Source organism: Rhinatrema bivittatum, chromosome 5, assembly GCF_901001135.1.
Source record: "Rhinatrema bivittatum chromosome 5, aRhiBiv1.1, whole genome shotgun sequence".
Classification (NCBI taxonomy): domain Eukaryota; kingdom Metazoa; phylum Chordata; class Amphibia; order Gymnophiona; family Rhinatrematidae; genus Rhinatrema; species Rhinatrema bivittatum.
In genome coordinates this window covers 62,049,046-62,073,289 of record NC_042619.1, presented here as the reverse complement: position 1 = coordinate 62,073,289, position 24,244 = coordinate 62,049,046, and the positions used below count along the sequence as shown (strand labels likewise).

General features: G+C 41.5%; 1 protein-coding gene across 3 annotated transcripts in view; it reads right to left on the bottom strand.

Annotated features, from left to right (window-relative positions):
- ARHGAP42 (Rho GTPase activating protein 42) overlaps window positions 1–24,244 on the bottom strand; it is a 605,600-nt gene that overhangs the window by 361,085 nt on the left and 220,271 nt on the right. For 2 of the 3 annotated variants that reach the window (XM_029602393.1, XM_029602394.1), the window contains exon 3: window positions 15,543–15,604. The exons of the other annotated variant lie outside the window; for it this stretch is intronic. In XM_029602393.1, the coding sequence (XP_029458253.1) occupies window positions 15,543–15,604 (62 nt within the window). The remainder of the gene's footprint in view (window positions 1–15,542; window positions 15,605–24,244) is intronic. 3 annotated transcript variants of the gene reach the window in all.

Genomic DNA, 24,244 nt, shown 5'->3' with positions numbered 1-24,244 from the left:
TTCAGGTTAGCACCAGAAGCCTGGTTCCACCCTAGTTAAGGTGCAGCCCCTTCCCCAAAATGTTGCCCAATTCCTAATAAAATTAAAGCCTTTTTCTCTGCACCATCATCTCTCAACATACTGAGGGGATCTAGAGCTCCGCTTGCCTCTGGGAATCCATGTGTGAAACAGGAAGCATTTCACAGAATGCTACCCTAGTCAATCTTGTTTAGGGTAGGAATTAGGGTCTAGAGATTTCTCCTACTTCTTCCTGCAGTCCATTATAGATTGAACATAAGGCTCAGGTATGAGATTATGCTCCCTTTGTAAGGGCTAACAATAAAGCTGTGGTCTTTTGCTTGTATTTAATTTATATTCTGCCTTTTGTGATTGGTCAGCCACTTCAAAGCAGATTACATTCAGGCACATTGATATTTCCCTGTCTCTAAGGAAAGGCATTGGGATTTGAATCCTGGTTTCTCCGGTTTGGAGTCTGCTGCTCTAACCATTCGGCTGCTCCTCCGCTCCACTGATACTCATGTCAGTGTGCTTCTTGAGCCTTAGAAGTTGAGTTTCATGAGGACCTAGTCATGTCACTTACCCTGCTTAGTTAAGCAGGGTAAGTGACATGGTAAGCTGAATATTTTGTATTTATATTTTATTATTTTTGTTCAATATATATAAGGATTTATTTCTAAATTGATGCATGTGTTTTGTGTAAACAAGCATAAAGAAACAGCGAAAGTACTGTAGACATTTGAAAAATAGCCAAACAGAAAATAAATACCAAGAACAGCGTACATATTTCACATCTGCTTCCTACCTACATTTACACGGATTATTTAATTATGGTATTTGACACTAGAACTTCTCAAATATGTTCAGCATAAACGAGACAATTTTTTTTTAAAGGTCAGTTCAATGTCAACAAGATGTAAGTACTTAATAGCATTCATCAGACAGAAAATATGCAACTGGCACCACCAGCATCTTTTAAAAGGTTTAAATGGGATGACTAGGCACATATAATGCTAGCATAGTGAACAAAATGATATTCTTTATGCTAAAAGTAAAGACAACAAAATTTGAAACAGGATTTTAACTTACAAAATTAAAACCAGTGCAGTCAAATATCAACTGGCTTTCATTTTAACAAAGCATAGAAGGCCCAAACAAGGAAAGAAGAAACAAAAAAGTTACTTTAGAAAGAACACTCTAATATCTGTTTTAATCTAAGGGAGAATTGGGAGTTGACACAATATTAGGGTAATTTCATCCCAGCTGCAGCCAACACACAATGACTTTCATATACATGAAGTCCAATATTTTTTTGTAGCATCTAAGAGGAGTCTTTAGCTTTTGTTAAATTCAATGCAGAGAGGTAAATTTTTAAAGGGCCACGCAGGTTCCAAGTTGCACGCACAAGGGGGGAGGGGGTGCTATTTTATTTAAAAAAACGCACGGTGACACGATCAGGCCTTTACCCTCCCAGTCCCAGAGTGTTCTTTCTAAAGTAACTTTTTTTGTTTCTCTTTTCCTTGTTTGGGCCTTCTGTGCTTTGTTAAAATGAAAGCCAGTTGATATTTGATTGCGCTCATTTGAATTTTGTAAGTCAAAATCCAGTTTCAATTTTTTTTCTCTTTTCTTTCAGCATAAAGAATATCATTTTGTTCACTATGCTAGCATTATATGTGGCTAGTCAGCCCATTCAAACCTTTTAAAAGATGCTGATGAATGCTATCAAGTACTTACATCTTGTTGACATTGAACTGACCTTTTAAACAAAATTCTGTCTCATTAAATACTAGGATACTAACCTTCCTCCCTTTTCCCCTCTCCTCCCCGAGCCCTAAACCTGACCGACCTACCCTATTTTTTTTTTTTTTTGTTATAGAACTTACCTGCTCTCCTGAGCAGTAGTAAGTTCCGCGCGGTGGCCGGCTGTCAGCGCGCTCGCTCCCTGGGAGAGGGCCAAATGGCGCTGTCCCGGCCCGCCCCCGTCCCTTTTAAAGAACCCGGCACTTCCGCGCATTCTGGCAGATACACGCGTGGCCGGGCGCCGCGCCCGCCGAGAGCATTTTCATAGCGGCCCAGCCACACATGTATCTGCCAGCATGCGTGGAAGCGCAGGGTTCTTTAAAAGGGACGGGGCCGGCCGGGGCAGTGCCATTAGGCTCTGTCCCAGGGAGCACGCGCGCTGGCAGATAAAGTTGCTTGAAGCCAAGGGCATGTAAGGAATTTAGAAAGGTCAGACAGGATGATGTGGCGGGAGTGGTGTCTACATGGAGATTAAAATCACTTAAGATAATAGCCGGGGTGTCGATATTCAGGTTATCAGATATGAAATCAATAAGGGGGAGGGGTTGTGTTCCAACAGGCCAGGTGGAGCATATATAAGGCAGATTTGGAGCTCTTTGGATTTAAAGAGGCCGATTTCCAATCTATGTGGGGTGGTGATGTGTATACATTTAAGTTTGAGTTGCTTTTTTGCTATAAGGAGTGGGCCGCCCCCCTCTTTTTTTAGGTCTGGGGATGGAAAAGACATCATGGGTATGATTGGGAAGCTGATTTAGGAAGACGGAGTCAGTGTTCTTGAGCCAAGATTCAGTGATGGCGCAGATTTCAGGGTTGTAATCCATAAGAAGGTCATTGAGGACGGGGGCTTTTATGTGAAATGATTGAGCATTAAATAGTAGGATGACTAGGGAGGTGAGGCTCAGAAATTGGGTTAGGGGGGTGACCATAATGGGAAGGAGAGATTTGCGCTGGATAGGATGGCGAGGGAGAGGTGGGAAGGTGAATCTATGAGTGGGATAATGAATACAGGGGATGGAGTATGTGGTCATAGAGTTTGCAGTGGGGGTAGTGGAAGTAGGAGAGGCTCGAAGGGAGGAGGTGAAAAGGGTGGTAGAGGAGCTTTCTTTTGGCTGGGGAAGCGAGGGCATTTTCAGCCGGGTATCCAGTAACAATGGTGGGGGCGTAATAGGACGCAGGACAAGAGATACTCTCAGTCAGTGGTACTGGGACCCCAACTGAAGAGTGCTTATTGCACAGGAGAGGCAGGGGGGATTAGGGCAAAGTTGCAGAGAGGACAAGATAGGTAGGGGATAAAAACTGGAAGTACGAAATGGTGCGAAGGGCGGGAGGGGTGGAAATAAAGCAAATGGGAGAAGTTAATAATGTGTCAGAAGGTGCAGGGGGGGGGCGACACGGAATGGGCGGCACGAAGGGGCGCTCAAAGGGGTAGGCCCCTTTGACACGCTCCTTCGGCGCACGACGCCTGCAGCAAGGTAGTTTTTAAAGCAGGGCTCCGAGGCCCTCGCTGATGATGTAGATGAACGTGGGCGGACTTTACTGGTGGTTGCGAGGCGATGGGGAGAGGCGACCCCCAACGGAGCAGCCCACGTGTGCCCGGAGTCAGGCGCCCAGGACTTCTCACAAAATTGATTGTAGTTTTGTGCTTTATGTATTCTGTCTTGTCATGGATATGGTATCTTTCTATTGGCTGCAATTTTCTCTATACTTGTTTGGTTCTTGTTCTTATATTTCAATAAATAAATTTGAACAGAAAAAAAAACACAAATTGTTTGCAAACATATTTATCTCAGCTGTTCCCCAATCAAAAATAATCTTGTCTGATCCAAGGACCCAGTCTGGAGATCTAAAATCAGACTGAGCTTGTCCATTTGGTCTTTGTCTTTCCCCAGCGCCATCCCCTGAGATATGGCCCAGTTCTGGCTGCTGCCCAGCACAGGAGGAGGAATCCAGTTAGTCCCTGCTTGTTTAAGTAAAACATGACTACCTGATTGCCTATCTGGACTAGAACAATTTTGTTGGCCAACTGATCTCTGAAAGCCCTTAGAGCATCCAGGATGGCCCTAAGTTCCAATACATTGATCTGGTATTTTCTTTCCTGAACAGACCAGAGGCCTGGTTGTGGTGACCTAAAAAATCATTTCCCCTGCCCAAGGCTGAGGCATCTGTTGGCAGGGCAATTTGATGCTGAAAAATTTGAAATAATAATAACTAGCATGGTCTAGTTATAAAGCCAGACAGTTGCTGACCTATGTGACACAGATGTATTTATTCAGCCCTTAGAAGGCTTGATCTCACTGACACTTTAGGGTTCACTGGGCTAATTTCATGGTGACATGCCAAGGGTATCAAATTGTAGAGGCCACGTGGCCCAACATTCTCAATATGTCCCGTTGTTTGCTGATTCCTCCCACCTTGAATCACAATTCAATAATCCTGTTGGCCAGGAGAAAGGTTTTTGCCCGATTCATATCTAACAGAGCCTCTATGAATTCCAGTTGAAATGAGGGGATACAATTTGACACAGAATAATTTATAACAAACTATAGTAAATCCAGCATCCAAATAGTGATGTGCATGGATTTGTCCACTTCTTCCTGAGTAGCACTCTTGATCAGCCAATCATCCAGGTAGGGAAACAAAGATTCCCAGGTTGCATAGACAGGCTGCAACAACATCTAGGCAATTCTTGAAGACACAAAGTATTACCCACAGACTGAACGGCAGTACACAATACTAGAGATGTTGCATTCTTGTGTGAAAATGATGGCAATCCATACATTACAATGGATTATTTGAAGGCATCTATAAAGCAATTGTTTAGTTTCAAATGCTATGCAAGAGATACTTCAGGCATTTTGCACCTTCTCAGTTGTAAACAATGTGGGAGAAATTAAGAAACCCTGGGGCAAAAATACTGAAGACTGCAATAAATGATGGATATTGGGTGCAAATGGAAATGGAAAAGTTATGATGGAAATTCTTATCTACTACAGGCTTTGCAATGCTGCAATATTTTGGAATGAAGAGGAAGTTTAAATAATTTCTTGTACTTTTGAACAGGAACCAATAATAGCAATAATCATAAAAAGCAATACTCCCATAACTGTTCGCTGTTTTCTAGTTTTCAGAAATAAAACTGCCTAACTTTACAAAAATGTTCACTTTGAACTGAAAAATCTAAGGTCAGATTTGCTAAGGGTTCTTCCCCATATTGAGCCTATGGGGAAAAATGCTTAGTACATTTGACTCATTATATCACCTGACTGTGCCATTATTAATGAGCACTGGGACTGGACACTTCTTTCTGTTCTTGATTTCTCTTCTTTCCATCTCCCAAATTAAAAGGAAAGAGAAAAGGCAGCTTAGTTTACATTATATTTTCAGAGACAAGTCACTTTTAAACTACTAGCAGAGCAACACAGAGATATTCTTTGTGCCTTTCTTCATGGGATACTGAATAACGACTACAATTCACGCCATGTGTTCCACAGTGCTCTCCTGAAGTGTCCTCGGCTTCCTGAGGCATTTTTATTATTCTGAGACTTTGAAAGGAAACTACATCACAGAAGCCATTCTTTTTTCTCAACATGAACACTGAACTTCCTCAAATAAAATTTCACATTTCTACCATCTTTCAATATGCTCTGTACTGGTGACTGTAACTGTTAAGAAACGAGATCTGCATATTAGACAGAAGAACCATCTGACGAAGTTACTCACTTCAGGGCCTTACAAGAAGTTTCCATTTGAAACACTGCAAAGTGCATATACAGATCATGTCAATTTATGGATGTATGTTTGCTTTTATTAAGCTTCAAATAAAGATATTCAAGATGTATAAAAAGAAGCCCCTACCTATATTATAAGCACAGAACAATTTCGCTTAGCTCAGTGGTTCTCAACCCTGTCCTGGGGACCGCCCCAGCCAGTCGGCTTTTCATGATATCCACAATGAATATGCATGAGAGAATTTGCATATTATGGCGGCAGTGTATGCAAATTTCCTCTCATGCATATTCATTGTGGATATCATGAAAACCCGACTGGCTGCCGGGGTCCCCAGGATAGGGTTGAGAACCACTGGCTTAGCTGATCAGAGAGCTCCATTTAACAGCATTACTTTCAGCAGCTTGGCCATCGCAGGAGCTCTGGCACATTGAGTATACTATTCTAAGGAAGACTCGCAGAGGATGTTCTCTGATAACTGAAAGGCAGATCTTTTTTAATTACAGTTATAAAATTAACACTAAGTTCTTTGAAGCAGAGTTGTAACTATGTGAAACATAACAGTGTTATATAGAAAATATTATCATAGTGTAAAATGATAGGAGAGTTGGCTCAGGTTTAATCCAAGCCTCTTTCAAACAAACTGGATTATATAAGGACATAGAATAAATAAAGATATTTGTCCATCAGGTTCAAATGTCTTTCAATGTTTTAAGCATCCAATATTGATATTAATTTTCTTACATGGATAGAGCCCATGTACTGGACATAGGTGATATACCTAATTAATTCAAATATTTGTAGAGAAGATGTCTCAACTAGACTGAATGGTAGACTATTTTAGAGACTCATCATCCAGACTGTTTTCCTTGATGTTAAAGTAAATGTATCCTTTGCACATTTTAATATATGCTCTTCTGGGTCTACCAGTCCCATCAGTCTTGAACAAATCTTCAAGACCAAATCTATGACTGACCTTCTTAAATACTAAAATGGTTATATTTCATGTACAAAAGGTAACAAACAGGATCATAAATTTAAGAGACATGCAAAGTTTGTCCAGAGAGGCCTGAATCACAGGTCAATATATAAATCATGTTTACAGTTTGGGCAGTATGTGAATGGATGGCAACTTTTTTCAACAGATTGTTATTAAAAAACTAAAAAGGCTGTTCCTAAATTGAGCAAATTCCATTTTTACATGGTAACATAACAGTGACATCATTGCCTCATTCCCATCCCCCTTCTAGGGAGGACAGACTGAAGTTACTCATTGCTCTGCTGTTGTCATGCATACACTGGATGAACCCAGTAAAGTTTCAAAATCAACTCTATTAATACTGCAATAGAATGAGCAATCTAATTTCAGAAACCTTCAGGTAGTCAGTGACTTTCACCCAGCTGGACTATGTACCTTGGCTAGTTTCAGTATTAATGATTTTCTTTCCTTTAACAAAAATAGCAAACGGAGTAACCAGCAATGAACCTTACACATCATTCTGGGAAGTAGGGGGGTGGGGTGATCACATTTCTGTGTTGAAAATAACCCTATAAGTGAATTACTAAGTATGTGGATATCTACAACAAAACTGAACGTCTCAGTTTGGTCCAGTGGCTGTGCTCTGCACTACTATGTGGCAGGTCATCAGGTTTGAATCCCATATCCAATCTTTCACTCCTTGGACCAGTCAAGGCTGCAGAAGTAGTGCTCACAGCCCCTGAAAGAGGTGTGGGGACAGAGGGAGAGAGGGCGAGAGGGCCAGAGTCTATGCTCGCATATGGTTGACACCTAGTGGCAGTATTTAGGGTCCATGATTGCAAGATTCCAGAAGGAGCCCTCGAGCATAGTCCTTGATCAAGGACTGTTACTGCACTGACTGGACTAAAATAAGTTGGGAGACTATATAAAATAGGAGAAAGAAAATCATTGGGTAGCTATAATTGAGTTGCAAGCCTAAAGAAGCAGAGAAAAACAGTTTGATATATATATATCTACCACTCCAGCTCCAAATCAAACAATGGCAATTTGTAGACCAGTACGCCTGAGGGAATTCTGTGTAACTGCACAGAGCAAAATTTGCATAGAATTCCCCTCCTGTGCAGAATTTTAATTGTTTGCACAGAATTTGGAAAGAGGCCTTGAGGGCTTCAAATGGAGCCCATCCCGCTTGCCGCCAAGGAACAGAGAAGCCCAGCGGACTCTGAGAGGAGCACATCCTGCTTATAGCCAAGGCGCCATGGGGCCCAGTGGACCGAGCTGCAAGCAGAGCCTATCCCACTCATGACTGAAGATTAGACAGGCCCAGCAGGGCTGCTGGTGGAGTCTATCTTTGTCATGGCCAAAGACAGAAGAAGGCCCAGAAATCCTGAGAGAGAAAGAGGAAGTGTGTGTGTGTGTTATTTAGCGAGAGAGAGAGCTTGTATGAGGGAGTGTTTATTTGAGTGAGAGATTAGAAGTCTGTATGTTTGAGTGAGGGTGTGTGTGAGAGAGGTATTGAATGTCTGTGTGTGTGTGAGTGTGTGTTGGGGGGGTGTATGCAAGGGAGAGAGAGAACCAGTTGTGGAGGTGGGCAAGAGAGAAAGGGAGCATGTGTGAGGTGGTGTGTGTGTGTGGGAGGGGGGGGGAGGTGTGCACACAAGAGTGAGAGAAAGGGAGCCTGAGTGGGGGGGGGGGAGGTGAGAGAGAAAGGGAGCCTGAGTGGGGGAGGAAGGTGAGAGAGAAAGGGAGCCTGAGTGGGGGAGGGAGGGGAGAGACAGAGGGAGCCTGAGTGGGGAGGGGGGAGGTGTGAGAGAGAGAGAGAGCCTGAGTGGGGAAGGGAGGAATGAGAGAGGGAGCCTGCATGAGGGGGGTGCAAGAAAGAGAGGGAGCCTGTGAGAAGGAGTGTGTGTGTGCGTATGCGCGCGCGAAAGAGGAATCAAATTCAGGGCGTGTACGGCCCGAGAGTGGAGCCAGCGTGGAAGAGGGTGAGCCTGGAAGGGGATAGGAGACATAAAGGAGAGCAGAGGAGTAGGGGCCTGAAAGGGCAGAGTGAAAGGGATCTGGCCGGGGGATAGTGAGAGAGGATGAAGGGACTCTCTTACAGTGTACTTTTAGGAGTATTCTGCTCTAAATATTTAAAATTCTGCATCTTTGAGTAATACATTTTCTGTATTACTTTTTAAATTAATTACTCAGACAGTGATGTATAATGTGTTATTTTGACCAATATTATGTTTGCAGGATTTTTAATTTTTGTGCGCAGAATTCCCCCAGAATTAAGACCAGCAGTTGGCTCACAATGCAGCTTTTAGGTATATATATCTGGCTCTTTCTTAACCCCTACCTTTGCAACCCCAGTAAGAAAGAGACCATTACATTATAGTACTAACTGCCCCTCCGACACTATTCTCTTGTAATACACATACACATGCTGCCTGTAGTCTCAGGCTGCAGGTCAAAGTCACAGTTTAACAGACCACCAAGGAGACAGTTTTCATGGGTGATGATTCAGTTGAACTGAACCAGATCACGGTCAACCTGGAAGATGTAGGCCAGACTGACAAACTGAAGAGTGGTAAATCACTTGAACCAGATGGTAGACACCCCAGGGTTCTGAAAGAACTCAAAAATGAAATTTCAGACCTATTCCATTTCATTTGTAATTTAACATTAAAATCATCCATTGTACCCGAAGCCTGGAAGGTGGCCAATGTAACCCCAATATTTAAGACGGGCTCCAGGGGTGATCCAGGAAACTATAGACCAGTGAGCGGACTTCAGTGCTGGGATCGCAGGCCGGCCATCGGCCGCTGCGCGCAACTTGCGCCTGCCCAAGGCAGGCGTAACGGGGTAAGATACATTTTTTAGGGGGGTTTAGCTTAGGGCTGGGGGGGCGGGAGAGTTAGATGAAGGGAAGGTGGGGTGGGGGGTAGGGAAGTTCCCTCCCAGGCCGCTCCAATTTTGGAGCGGCCTGGGAGGGAACGGAAGAAGGCACGCATGTTATAAAATCGGGCGTATATTTGTGCACACGCAAATGTATGCCGCGCGCGTATGTTTTAAAATCTGCCCCTTAGGGTTTACACATTAAAATTCACTAATTTAAGTATTCCCCATGTGGGCAAAGATTCAGAAAGAAAACTCCTATTGTTTAAAACTGTACTGATTTATGATGCTATAAATATACCATTTTCAAAATGAAATTCAAAACAGCACATACAATAATCTTACATCTCAGACACCTTGAGGCAATACTGCCTGATTAAATCCTTCAATATGGCTTAGCAAGTAACTGAAAATACTCTGCTGTTTTCTTTAATATTTAATACTTTGTAAATGTATTCCCTGAGCGTGAAGCACTGCAAAGTAGAAGAGTAAATTACCACAGGTCTTACTGTAAGCAGAAATGAAATCAAACAAAAGTAGAAAAAACTCGTCTACACTAAACATAACGATGGTAACTTTTAAACAGGCGCACATGTGCGAGCATTCGTTAGCCTGCACCCAGGGGCGCGGCCATTTTATACCACACGTGCATATATGCATGCATGTTAGAAACTAGCCTAACCGCGCACACATGTGCACACAATTTTACGGGAACAAATGCCTATGCGCACAAATGCCGCTTCCAATGTGTAAGTGCGGGGATTTTAAAACACATGTGCGCCGACGCCATTACCAGTTTTCCCAGTTTGTCCAGGTAAGTATCTTACTTAGTATCTCTACTCCCCAGTTCAAAATCAGTTTGATTGTAAAGCCTTGTTGCTGCATTTCTGTTTTATGGAAGCCGATGTGATGTTATTAATGAACGTCGGAATATAAATAATGTTAAATAAATAAATAAATAAAATAGCCCCCTAGTTTAATAGCCTCCCTTCTCCCTCCCCTGTTAAAACCCCGCTGTGCTGTTTTTCTTGTTTTACGACTTACATGCCATCCATAGCAGAAGTAAATCTATGCAATAGGGGACCATGGCACGAGCCTGCACTCAAGTATTCACGCACAAATTTCAAGTCTGAATCCAGGAACGCCCATGCCCTGCCTAGACCACGTGCCACCCCTTTTTTGGAACTTTTCATTTCTGCGCATAGTGGCAAGTAATGGGTACTCAGGCGGCTTGTAAAATCTACTCAGCATGGCTGTCTTATGCGCGTATCTCCCGGTTTTGGCGAATGCCAGTCTTTTAAAATTCACCTAAATGACATTAGCACTAGATATCTAGTGTCAGTCACAAAGCTAAAGCAGCAATTTTAATGAAATATTGTATAATCCATTAAAAACTGCAAGAAGCCATGCGTGGATTTTAATTCGCATTTCTCCTTCCCTTTCAGCTTATATTTTATAAAGCCATTTTTGATTATGGTGATTAATGTTTGCAGAAACAAGTGCAGGTTATTACACTAACTTTGCCTCGGCACTCTGGTATTTCTGAGGAATTCATTTCAGACATTTATACAAAATAAACTGCTTTTCTGCTGTAATATCAGCTATAAATACTGACAAAATGATCATAACAATGGGCATTAGAAAACAATGTTTTGTAGGTTAAGTAATATTTCAAGATTTCATCTGCCTTTTCTAAAAAAAAAAATAGCGACAATCTAAAACGTTCGGGAGCATCTACAGCTAAATGCGAGACCAATGCAAAACTGGGGCAGTTGGGCATCTGTTCAATGCCATAGACCAGGGCTCCCCAAACCTGTCCTGGGGACCTCGCAGCCAGTCGGGTTTTCAGGATATCCACAATGAATAGGCATGAGATAGATTTGCATATACTGCGAGGTCACCAGGACAGGTTTGGGAAGCCCTGGGGACATTAGTTAGCTCTTATGTCAGTTATTGCAATGTCCTACACACTGGAGGTTTCAACAGAATTCTCCATAATCTTCAATTTATTCAGTAGATGGATACTTGCCTTTTAATAGGCACACAAGTAAGAGCATTATTTCTCCAATCCTCTGAAATCTGAATTGGCTACCCATCAGTTGGAGGGTTCAATTTAAAGTGGTCTGGTATTTAAAAGTCTGTATAACATTGGCCCCAATTAATTGAGCGATAGAATGTAAATTTGTAATCCACTGCACTTCCTGAGATTGTTGAGGAGTATACTCCTATGGCTTTTATCAGGGTAATCAAATTGAAGGGAACCTGTAAGTTTGCTTTTTTTTTTAGTCATTTTATCAATACCTTATCCACATTGTCCCAAGGCGAGTTTCAGCAACAAAAAAAATTCAAAGATGTATACATACAAAATATCTACATTAAACATTATAAAAATAAAGCAAATATAAATATAACATACAGATAACATTTAACAGATCTTACTCCCTGCTAAATTTTAACTACATTAAATAGCCATAATTATGTTTTTTGATGTCATTCCACTATGAGAAATGCCTGCAGAAATAATCAGCATTTAATTTTGTGTCTTAAAAAATAGCAAATCATTGAGAAGACAAACTTTCTTTGGGAGAGAATTCCACGAGTACAAACCTATGCACAAAATTGCTTTCATATTCCAGCATTACTATTGCTTAAGAAGCCAATAGAAGCAACATCTTGAAGTTGCTCCATGCTACAGCCTGCACTTAGATTCATAAGAACATAAGAATATGCCATACTGGGTCAGACCAAGGGTCCATCAAGCCCAGCATCCTGTTTCCAACAGTGGCCAATCCAGGCCATAAGAACCTGGCAAGTACCCCAAAACTAAGTCTATTCCATGTTACCGTTGCTAATGGCAGTGGCTATTCTCTAGGTGAACTTAATAGCAGGTAATGGACTTCTCCTCCAAGAACTTATCCAATCCTTTTTCAAACACAGCTATACTATCTGCACTAACCACATCCTCTGGCAACAAATTCCAGAATTTAATTGTGCGATGAGTAAAAAAGAACTTTCTCCGATTAGTTTTAAATGTGCCACATGCTAACTTCATGGAGTGCCCCCTAGTCTTTCTATTATCTGAAAGAGTAAATAACCGATTCACATCTAGACCTCTCATGATTTTAAACACCTCTATCATATCCCCCCTCAGCCGTCTCTTCTTCAAGCTGAAAAGTCCTAATATGTGCAATATGTATTCACACTTTTCTTTTTCACATGTGTGCACGTTACAGGGTACATCTATACATATTTTTTTAAACCTGCATATATCATATACAAAATAAGGAGGTTTTAGTGTGCCCATAATCACATATGTATGGGGCACATGCGCAGTTATTTGAAAGTTATCCTCCCATCTTTTTGAAATGGCTGAAATTTGGAAAGCCCATAGCCATATGGTGAGAGTCATGACCTAGACCATGTAAAGTACAAGCAATCCTTCTATTTAAGACATCACGTATAATATCAATAGTCTTTGAAAACAATTCCAAAAGCATTGGGATATAAGAATAAGCAATCTGAGAATCAGATCTATGCACATTCTTTGGATTTTTCACAGTCATAATTAATTTCTTAGAAGAACTTCCTGCTGCGTTAATGGAGCATCAGAAAAGTATTTATTTTTGGCTAGAATGATGGCAGTTTGACTATAAAAATACAAGCCAAGACCAATCTATATTCAGGATTTAACCGATTTTCTTCTCCATGACAAGCCAATTGTTTTTCTCCCTTAGGTCCTCCGTAAATCAAGGGACAGCCCTATCAGATTTAGCAGGTCAGAATTTTTCCACGTCCAACAAATTGGAAGCTCTTGTAAGATCAGCATTCCGACTGAAACTTGTGCTTCAACTGATATATTAAGCAATTTTTAGGAAAGCTAATCATTTATGAATTGGTCAAAAACAATATTTGTTTTGATTTTTTTATTATTATTATTTCTCCTTTCTTATGTAGCTGTAGCTGAAAATGAATCAGCAAATGTTCAGTCCAAGATACTGGACAATATCTCAAGCAAGGTATAGTTTTTCCAGCTGACTCAATGGCAGGATAAAAATAATAAAATCAATAACATCCTGTTTCATGAGCTGATTGAGTTACAGTCTAGTTGAACCCAACATGGTCACCGTTTCTGTTCTGACCCTCCTAAGGGATCATCAGAATAAAGGTTAAGATTTCTTAAACACAAATATAGGAAGATCCAAGACTGCTTCAGCAATAACACCAGGTAAGGATTTGATAAAAGTGGATCCCCCCAAGCCCAAAGGGAAATGATATACCAAGGGCACTGCCAGATCATCTTTCCCTAAACTTCATAAGAACAGCTGCTCAAGTCCCTTCTTCTGATGTATTTGCATGGATTTTGTCCTAATAGAATTTTTACGTACAAGTTTTGCACCCCTGCCTCTAAAATCCATTTTTGACTGGCACAGCAGCAGCAAAACTTCAGAGGAGAGACTTGCTTTCATTTTTATATAAAATTTGCAGACCGAAAATGGCAAGAGTGAAAGAAATTCAATCTCAGCAGTAGCCCTAAAAGGAGACTTCAATACTTATAAAAATCAGTTTTAAGCTTTGACATTTTTTGAATTAACGATTTTATGGCAAAATGAAAGATCCGTTTAAATGTATTTAAATATGGAACCACTTAGGTACTGGACTCTAGCAACCACTTTTTCAGTTCACAAAATATATATACTTTGCTTTTTAATTTTTAAAATGTGGTGGGGTTTTTTTAAATTCCTCACAGCTACAGGATCCTGGTCTAGCAATTCTATAAGCAGAATAACCCATCCCAGAGTGCACATTAAAGCATTTTGACACACTTATTAGCACTGAAGAGCGTGTACCTATCCATGTGTCATTGCTTACAATCTCTTCCACTTTAAGTTTGATTTTCAAAGAAGCACGCGTGCGCACATGGACACGACGACTTTACAACATGCACGCATGTTATAAAATCGGATGGCCGCGCGTAGATGCACGCCGGATTTTAAAATCTGCGCAAGCTCGAGCGGACAATGCGCTCGGGGAGGGGGGGGGGCCAAATTTTCTATTGATATACGCGGCAACACAATCGGGGCTCTTCCTTACCCCTCCACCCCGACCCCTAAATGTAGCCTAACTAGCCCTTTTTTTTTTTTTTTAATTTGTTTTGTAACTTACCTGCTCTGATGAGCAGAAGTAAGTTGTGTAGGCCGGCTGCCAGGTTGTGCTTCCCCGGAGCAGTGTACAATGGCGTCGTCCTGGCCCACCAACCTGATCCACCCCCTTGGAGAGGCCCAGCACATGTGCGCGTAGCGGGGTTTACACACTTGGCCGGGCCCATTTTAAAATGCACGCAGCGCGCACAAGGCCCAGCCACATGCGTAAACCCCGCTTTTTACGTATTGATTTCAGACCCTCTTAAGTACAGCACAATTTTCTTTTAAATTGCATTTTGAGGCTTACTGTTACATACAGTAAACAAATAAGCAAGGGGGTAGCTTGCTTATTACAGCGGTTACTACCCTTAAGCCTTATGCTCACCTTTGATGCAACTCCAACATTACTCTCTGCATCAATGGCAGGGGATGGCAGGAAATTTGAATCAGTTACCAACAAGGGCCCTGAACTTGATGGTCAGTGAAACAGATAAGTGTGGGAAAATAATGAAACAAGTATAAGTATGGGAAAATAAGTGTGGGAGCTTGCTGGGCAGACTGGATGGGCCGATTGGTCTTTTTCTGCCATTATTTCTATGTTTCAGGTTTCTTTCAAATAAAAATGAAATTACATTTGCTGCCTTTAACCTATGCTTGGCTTTTTCAATGCTCAGATACCGCGAGGTAGTGGGTCTAAACCCAATCCTCTTACCAGTCTGGCTTTCAGGATAGCCACAATGAACAATCCTCTACTGTATGCCAATCTCTCTCCTGCAAATTCACTGTGGCCAGACCTGGTCAAGGTGGACACAGAGCCACCGACTTCAGGAACAAAGTTCATCAAATAATTTACATCAATCTAGTATTGCTGTAATGTTTCCCACACCTGATAATGTGCCAAGTTTTAGCACAGCACACATTCTGGTAAGTTTCAAATATTAAGCACATTACAGTCAAAAATCTGTCAGTATTTTCTGAAGTCTAACAAGGCCAGCAATGGTACACAGGGGACTTACCAATCGTCGCCTTTCCTCCTCTACAGCAATCAGTAGCCGGGCAAACTCTTTTAGTGACTGAGCTGAAAGAAAATAAAGTTGGATTCAGGTTTTATTCCCCCTAAACTTAGTTTATCCACATATCAAGGTATTTTGGAGTGGGGAAGCATGCCTTTTTGTAACCATTGCATATACCATTGGCAGCCATGGAAAACAATGAACACATGAAAGAATGAAGAGAAATACAATGTTAATGTTTACAAGATTTTCTGGAAATAACTTGTAAATCACTGCCTTTGTAAACCACCCAATCTAACAGAAAAAAAAACCATTTAGATTTACATGTTTTTAAATTCCTAAAGCAATTGCTAAATCTCCTGACAGCTTTATAGGAAGGTAGTCATTTGTCTTTTTTCCTTAAAGATGTAAATCGTATATTTAGCTAAACCTCAGAAGACAGGTCAGCAACAATAAAAGTCCAAGTCAGACTGTGAGAGGTGTCAGAAACCAAATGAATATTATAAATAGGAGAGAAGAAAGGTAGAGAAAACCATGGTCAGGAAAAGCAAAAGGCAGTAACCCTAGAGATCGAAAGGGCAAGTAAAGAGAAGAAACAAAGTTACCCAGGGAAGAAGATGGACATAAAGTGCAGGTTTCGTCTGAAAGGCGGTTAGAGCACAAGCCATAAAGGGGAAGGAAGTCTGCTCACGAGGAAAGGTGTCAAGCAATGAAGAAGAAAAACAGATCCACAGCAACAGGTTCAGAGCGAAAAGAAATGAAAAGTAGTCTGAGAAGTGATGAGCCCCCAAATCCAGGAGAGCACTGAGCTGAAAACTGGGGGCCAACAGGAAGAACGGTTTATATCAGCAGCGCAAGCGAAAAGGAAACCGGAGGGGAAGCGGGGCAGAAGGGAGAACTGCTCCAAACATACAGACATACAGAGAATTTTCACATTAATTCTCAGACTCCTGAATGGATAGACAAACAATGTTTTAAATCAGCCCATAAGGGCTTTTACATGTGAGACCTTTAGACACAGTACGTCTGTATACACAGGAATAGCACAACCCCACGGTTATATTGCAAGCCATTATTTATACTGAGAATACTTCAATTCTGAATACTGAACCATTGTCCCTATTCAGTGCCCCTCAAAGAAAAATCAAGATATACACGTTTCAATCCATGAACATATAAATTCAACATTACCATGTTTGTTTGTTTTGAACATGGAGCTACAACATGACCATGAACCTGTCATCAATATTTGACACAAATGGGACACTATATTCCCATCAGCATTGTATGTTTGCATAAGGAGGTGAGTTATTCCAAATAACACCTTTAACCAGCACCTGACAGACTAAGGCCCATTTCAAAGCTTCCCCCCTCCCCCACTCCCGCCCCCCAATATATGGATAAATGTTTGGTAAATCAGGCCCAAAGCCAGAAGTTCAGCACAAGACAGGGATCTTGCAAGGGATCTCTTCATGCCCCTGGGGCAACCACTTTGGATAAGGGGAAATAGATTTCACCATATTCAGAGAAATGGATATGCAGATGGATAACACATTAAATAGCTTTCAAGGATTAGAAGAGAAAAGGAAGATATGGTTATGATACTGTAATTGGATGCCAAGGAAACGTGTTTATGCAAGGACTTCAGCTGGTCATCGTCTTTGAGGTCAGAAACTGATTTCTTTCCATTGTGGTACAGAAATGGGAACCGACGAACAGCATTACTCACACACACAAAAGAAATACACTTAGTAAAGTCATAAAATAATTTGCCAATGCCTTAGCAAGCTACAGGGCAATTGTGCAAACATCCTTTACTCATCTACACAAACTTTATTCTGCATCCTTCTAACAGATATCCTTCTCCATGAAGGGAGAGCATTCAGAGGACACTAGCCACACAGCTTTCCCTTATGCATACCATGTGCTCCTCAAACCCTGACATGGCTTCACAATCTCCAAACATCCTTCTGCACAAGCCAGTAAGGCTAGAGGCACTAGTCAGCGGAGCCTCATCTGTGTCACAAACTGATCTTCACTATCATCTACCCTACATCCCCAGTAGTTATGTCATAAAAGAGGGGGTTCTCCCTTCAGACATTCCACTACTGCAAGCATCTTAAGACATCAGACTAACCAGGGAAATACCTCCTAGAGTATAGCTACCATACACATTGGCTGGCATGGGTCTTTCTAGTCTAGGGTGAACTGAAAATCTAGTACAAAAGAACAATCTTTCATCATTGCTGTATCAACAATATGGAACACCATGCCCTCTGAATTACGCCAGGAACTTTGTCACAAAAAATTTAAACAAAACCTTAAAACCTGGTTATTTAAAAAAGCCTACTATTAATGAACTGAATCTTCTACTACTCTTCCTAATTGCCACAGTCTCTCATATATTGCTTATATTCTATTAATACAAAGTTATACATGGTTTTGTATTCGTTCAGTAACTATGTTATATTGTAAAGCGCAATGCTGAATTACTGTTTGAATGTAAACCGAGGTGATGTTACTTACATACCCCGGTATAGAAAAAAAATCTATAAATAATAAATAAATAAATCAGTGCTCTGAAAACAGATGCATGTCAGGACTCTCGGAAGGAACCATGACATGTGCAAATCAACAGGCACATTTGGACACCCAGGACAGATTGTTTGCCACTCCCTTCTTCTTGACCCTCCTCTCAAGCTAGCTGTCTAGAATTACAGAACACAAGATACCTCTCAGCGGATCCTAGGAAGTAAAACAGTCAAGTGCCCTTTAAATGATGGTAAAGTACAGGGCCCAGATACTCATGCTTATTGCCTGACTGAGAAGTGAAAATGATCAGTACTCTGGCCAGCAGCTCAGCTATCATTCCCAGTCACTGCTGACATGTGTTCCTGCCCTGGCCCACCAGGACCAGTAAAGGGACAAGGAGCAATATTTCAGATGGCTTCTTCTGTCACCTCCATTAAGTCTAGCGATTCCTGAATCTATTTTTCTGTGCAAGACTGATAGGATCTACACACATTGCAGATGGATCAAACATGTTCTGCCAGAGTGAGAATCTCTAGATTTGGTATTTGTTAGACATAGTCCACCCAAGAAAGTCTTTTTCTGAATAGTTTTCCAGACCAATTTAGATCCCATGAGATAATTGTCCCTGGTCTGGTGGTCATAGCAGGAAACCCTGCCTCCTGGATACTGGATGGCAGAAATGGGAAGAGCTAGGGTGCCCCAATAGCTCAGAGAGAACCCCCAGAGGTACAAAGATCATCTGTGGCGAGTGAAGATTTACCAAATGAATGTTTCTGGGTATGTCTGATGTTGACTCTCATGCAGTCTGGTATTTCTGCCCATGTAATGTCTATGTGTTGGGAATGCTAGCGTGGAACCTTCTGTGTTCTCCTGTCTTGCTTATTTATGTCATTTGGTCCAGTTGTGTCAGAGTGCCCCCAGAATTGTTTTACTTTTTGTGCAGAATTATTCCATCATAAGGTCTGGTCCCTTCAGATTGCTCTCACCCTCCCACAGGCTCAATGACCCATCTCAACTCTCTCTCCCTTATGGCTTGAAGCCCTTCCCCCATGCTTGGATTCTCCTCCCCTTCAGATCACTCAATACCACCACCTTTTTCCATCCCTTTCCCCCTACCAGCTTTCTCTCTCTGCCCCACAGGCTCAACTTCCTCACCCTTATTCTATCCCTTTACCCTCCAGAAGACCCTCTTTGCCAGCTCCCAAGGGTCAGACACCCTTCAACCCAAGTCTCTTTCTTCCCACACTCCAGCAAGACCCCCAAGCTTTCTCTCTCCCCATCCCAGTACTGACTCTCTGATCCCTCCAGCAAGACCCCCAAGCTCTCTCTCTCTCTGCACCCATGAGGCTTGAATCCCCCTTCATCTCTCTCTCTCAGCTCCCCTCCCCAGTTCTCTGTCCTTACCCTACCAATACCTCCAAGCTTTCTCTGTCTGCCCTCCCAGGCTTCACTCCTGAGTCACCCCTCAGAAAGAGAGCTCTCTCATCATCCCAGTAAGACTCTCTAGCCTTATATCTCTGCTCCCTTCCTCCACATTAACAAGACAACCTAGCTTTCTCTTTGTCTGCCATCCCTACCATAGCAAGACCCCCAGATTTCTCCTACTTTCCCTCAAGATCACTGTCTACCTCTCTCATTCAAGCCCTACCAGCCCTGCACTGCTCTCTCCTAAGTTTGGGCAATGCAGAACAAAGCCAATGCTGCAGTCCCATCTCTTCCAGCCTGCCTAGACCTCTTGTGGTCTGCATAGGCCAGTTTGCTGATGCTCCTTTCCTGCTTTCAGCTGATACCAATGCAATTCCTCCTTTTCTGGCCTGTGCATGCCTCTACTTCTATTGCTGTTGCCTCCTGGTTCTTGCACCTAATTCTCTGGGACAAATGCAGAATTCTTTCTGCACAACTGTGTAATGCAGAATTCCCCCAAAGCAAAATATTATATGCAGTACTAGCATATCGCTAGATTTTTGAATTACAAGAACATTTCTGCATAAATAAAACCAATTTGTAAAACACAAGCAAGCCCATAATTATGCTTTTAGTTATATAATAATTACCAAGGTAACACAAGCTCTTCTGCACATTGCAGTGTAACACTTTTCTGGTGAATTTACTGTGTCCAAAGGGTCCATAAACTAATTTGTATCTGGGGACTCCATTCTCTTCTCTCGTCCATGTTCTCTGAGCCCAGGGGTAAGCTCTTCCCGTTGGGAGAAAGGATAACCTTTAAGGACTAGGGCAGGCGTATCTTCCTTTGTGTATGTATTATCCCAACTTTTTGGGGCAGGTACTGATATAGACCAAGCAAGACTCACTGGATGGATGGTCAAATAATATTTTACTGTGATTGGTAAATCACATAAGATCCAAATACATCCAGGTTTAGCGATGGCTAGAAAATACATATTTTCAATGTTTCTCTCCTGTGTAAGTGTCCCTCAGTGAGGGTTGTTGAGAGTTTAATATCCTCCATAGGGTGCCGGCCATACGGCAACACGATTCGACTGCAGGAGGTCGTTCTGGACCCCCGCTGGACTTTTGGCAAGTCTTGTGGGGGTCTTGAGGCCCCCCCAAGCTGGCCAAAAGTCCCTGGGGGTCCAGCGGGGGTCCGGGAGCGATCTCCTACCGCGAATCGTTTTTCCATACGGAAAAACGATTCGCGTGCAGGAAGTCATTCCCGGACCCCCACTGGACTTTTGGCAAGTCTTGTGGGGGTCAGGAGGCCCCCCCAAGCTGGCCAAAAGTCCCTGGGAGTCCAGCGGGGGTCCGGGAGCGATCTCCTACGCTCCTGACGTCGGGGGACAAAAAACAAAATGGCGCCGGCGCTACCTTTGACCTGTCATATGACAAGGCAAAGGTAGCGCCAGCGCCATTTCTACAACGCAGCAGAGGTCCGAGAGTAAAAGATCACACCAGGACCCTTCCTCTGGACCCCAGGTAATTTAAGGCATTTTGGGGGGGTTCGGGCGGGTGGGGGATTTATTTTAAAGGGTCGGGGTGGGTTTTAGGGTTGTTTTAGTGTGCCGGTTTTCCCGCCCTCTCCCTCCCCCTTCCCCTCCCCCCCACTGGACCCCAGGTAATTTAAGGCATTTTGGGGGGTTCGGGAGGGTGGGGGATTTATTTTAAAGGGTCGGGGTGGGTTTTAGGGATGTTTTAGTGTGCCGGTTTTCGATTTACACGATTTACACAATTTTTAAAAAACCCAAACTGCGACGATCCGATTCCCTCCCCCTCCCAGCCGAAATCGATCGTTAAGACGATCGATCACACGATTCACATCTCTAATAATTTGTAATGGATTACTCTTAGTCAACCTGTTGTATCAATTTTGTATGCAATAGGGACAATCCTTTACCAATATAATCTAATGGAAAGTAATCAACTAGATTATTTTACATTAGTCTAAACAAGAGCCACTGAACAGTTCACCAAGATTACAGCAGTATAATGGAAGAATAAGTATAGGTTTCTTTACTCTTCATGACATATATTTCCACCATTAAATGTTTCTGCTCTTCGGTTTTAACAATATGCTCTTGCTACAAGTACAGCATTTGAAAATTATCCACGGAATTTTAGATTCATATCAACACACAAAACACTGCTGGAGTTTAACGGGAATAATGAAGTAGAAGAGATACATTCAGAACTATTCCTACTCAGTTGACATAATCAGGCTTAGTCTCTTGACAACAGTGACTTCTTTTGATTTCTTACTTCAAGATTTGGCACTTGTTGCTTTGATAATATGCGTACTGCTGTGTGACAACACCCACTGAAGTTCCATTGAATAATTCAGATGAAAAGAGCTAGGAATTAAGAAAAATAATTATATAGGACCTCACAGACATTTAAAAACCACAAGAGCCTTTCTGGCAAAGTAATAAATTATCAGGATTGCAGAGCATTTCCAACTGTTCATAATCAAAACAGTGAAAAAGGAAGCACCACCAAAATACCACAGATAAAGCTTGAAACAAAAAAATGGTAGAACACGAATCGATCACTTGTGCTAATTCACACAGCTGTTAAAGAATGTAATATGAGCAAAGTGTGAGCTCTTTCTTCCATGTACTTTCATGCATCTATCAGGACCTCTTCATGTGCCAGACATTAGTCAATGACCTACTTTATAATCAAAATCCCAGTTTTTGTTTGTGTGCGAAAATAATGTCCAATAAAGAGAGAAGACTGAAGTGTCTCAAAAATGTTTAAACTGCTATCATGCAACATGATGAAACATTTTAGAAAGGAGCCAAAAAAACCTTTCCTTAAATGTGTATTGGTCTGAGGTAGAAAAACCCAGGTGACTATAATTTCATGGTTTTTGCTTAGCCAATATATCCCTCCATGGCCTGGCTGCACTGAGGAAGGCATGCTGTGCCAAGTCAATGGGGAAGAAGATATGAACATGGCATGGCCTGATCATGATTGGTGGATGAGGCAATACCGATGTTATGGAAAATTATCCACCACCATTTCATAACACAAGTGTCACCTGTGAAAGAGTCAATGCCAACTTGACCTGGCAACCCGGCAAATGAGGGTGAGGGTACAGCTGTAGCCCAGAGTGGGCCCCTGCCAAGCCTGGTAGATGCGGACTGAATATGGACTACAATTTATGCTAAGATAAATGACTAAAACTTAAGCAAAGTCACGCGAAGAATAATCCATGTGGACCAGTCAAGTTTTTAAAAGACTTGTTACACCGCAGATAATGCAAGGTTAGTAAATACTAAATAATTACAGACCAATTTCAAATCTTCCTTTCATAGCAAAAGTAAGTGAAAAATTAGTTTTGAATCAGTTAAATGAACATCTGGAAGATAATGATATACTTTATCACACCCAATTCGTCTTTAGAAAAAAATACAGAAGCATTACTTCTCTCTTTACAGGACTCGGTACTAAAAGGCTTTGATACTGGGAATAAATATTTACTCTTGCTCCTCGATCTGTCAGCAGCATTTGACACTGTGGACCATGAAATCATGGTACACAGGTTAAATGAAATTGGTATGAAAGGAAAGCTATTAAAATGGCTAACCTCATTTTTAAACAGTAGGACGTATCAAGTCAAAATTAATAATGTATCCTCTGAGATCATCAACCTTGACATCGGTGTCCCGCAAGGATCTGCGCTATCGGCGACATTGTTCAAAATTTACATGACCCCACTCTGCCATTTATTATCAGGACTTGGATTAAAATATTATTTATACATGGATGATATTCAGATTCTAATACCCGTCAGTGATACTTTAGAAAAATCATTTCAAATGATAACAATATATCTCAATGTAATTAAAGTTATTACATCAAATGAAAATCTGCATCAATATAGAAAAAACTGAAGTAATTCTGTTAGAGAGAAAAATTTCTCCAAATCATACAAACTACAGTTTAGTTATGAAAATCTGAAAATTAATTTAGGATCCACTATCAGAGATCTTGAAATAAGCTTTAAAAACCATATTGCAAAAAAAAACAAAAGAGGGCTATCATAAATTGATACTTAGACTAAAGCCATTATTAGACATAAAAGATTTTAGAACCGTGTTACAGGCATTGATAATTTCTTCTACAGATTACTGTAATGCTCTACTGTTGGGCCTGTCTTATTCTACCTTACATCCACTGCAAATAATACAGAATTCAGCTGCAAGGATACTAACTGGGACAGGTAGAAAAGAACATATCACCCCTGTCTTGATGGAACTGCATTGGTTGCCGATAGAACAGAGAGTCCAGTATAAAGCGTTATGCATCTTACATAAGGCAATTCACAGCGAAAAGATAGAATGGCTAAATGCAGCAATAAGGTTGCACACACCGCAGAGAAATTTGAGATCCGCCAACAAAGGCTTGCTATCTATTCAATCTTTAGTATCTCGCAAAGCTAACATCTGTAAGAGAGAGAGCACTGTCATTAGCTGGGCCCAAAATTTGGAACAACCTTCCAACTGAATTAAGATTGGAAACAAATGTTGTACACTTCAAGAAAAAAATTAAAAGATGGTTATACAAACAAGCATTTTGGTGTTGGAAAAAAGTGATGCATGACAGGAATATATTGAAATAACTGTTTGTTAGCACGCAGCAGAGGCTTGAGAAATTGGGTATATAACAACTGAAAATGCATGTGACTGTCAATGGTATGAATGTTTATGTGTATG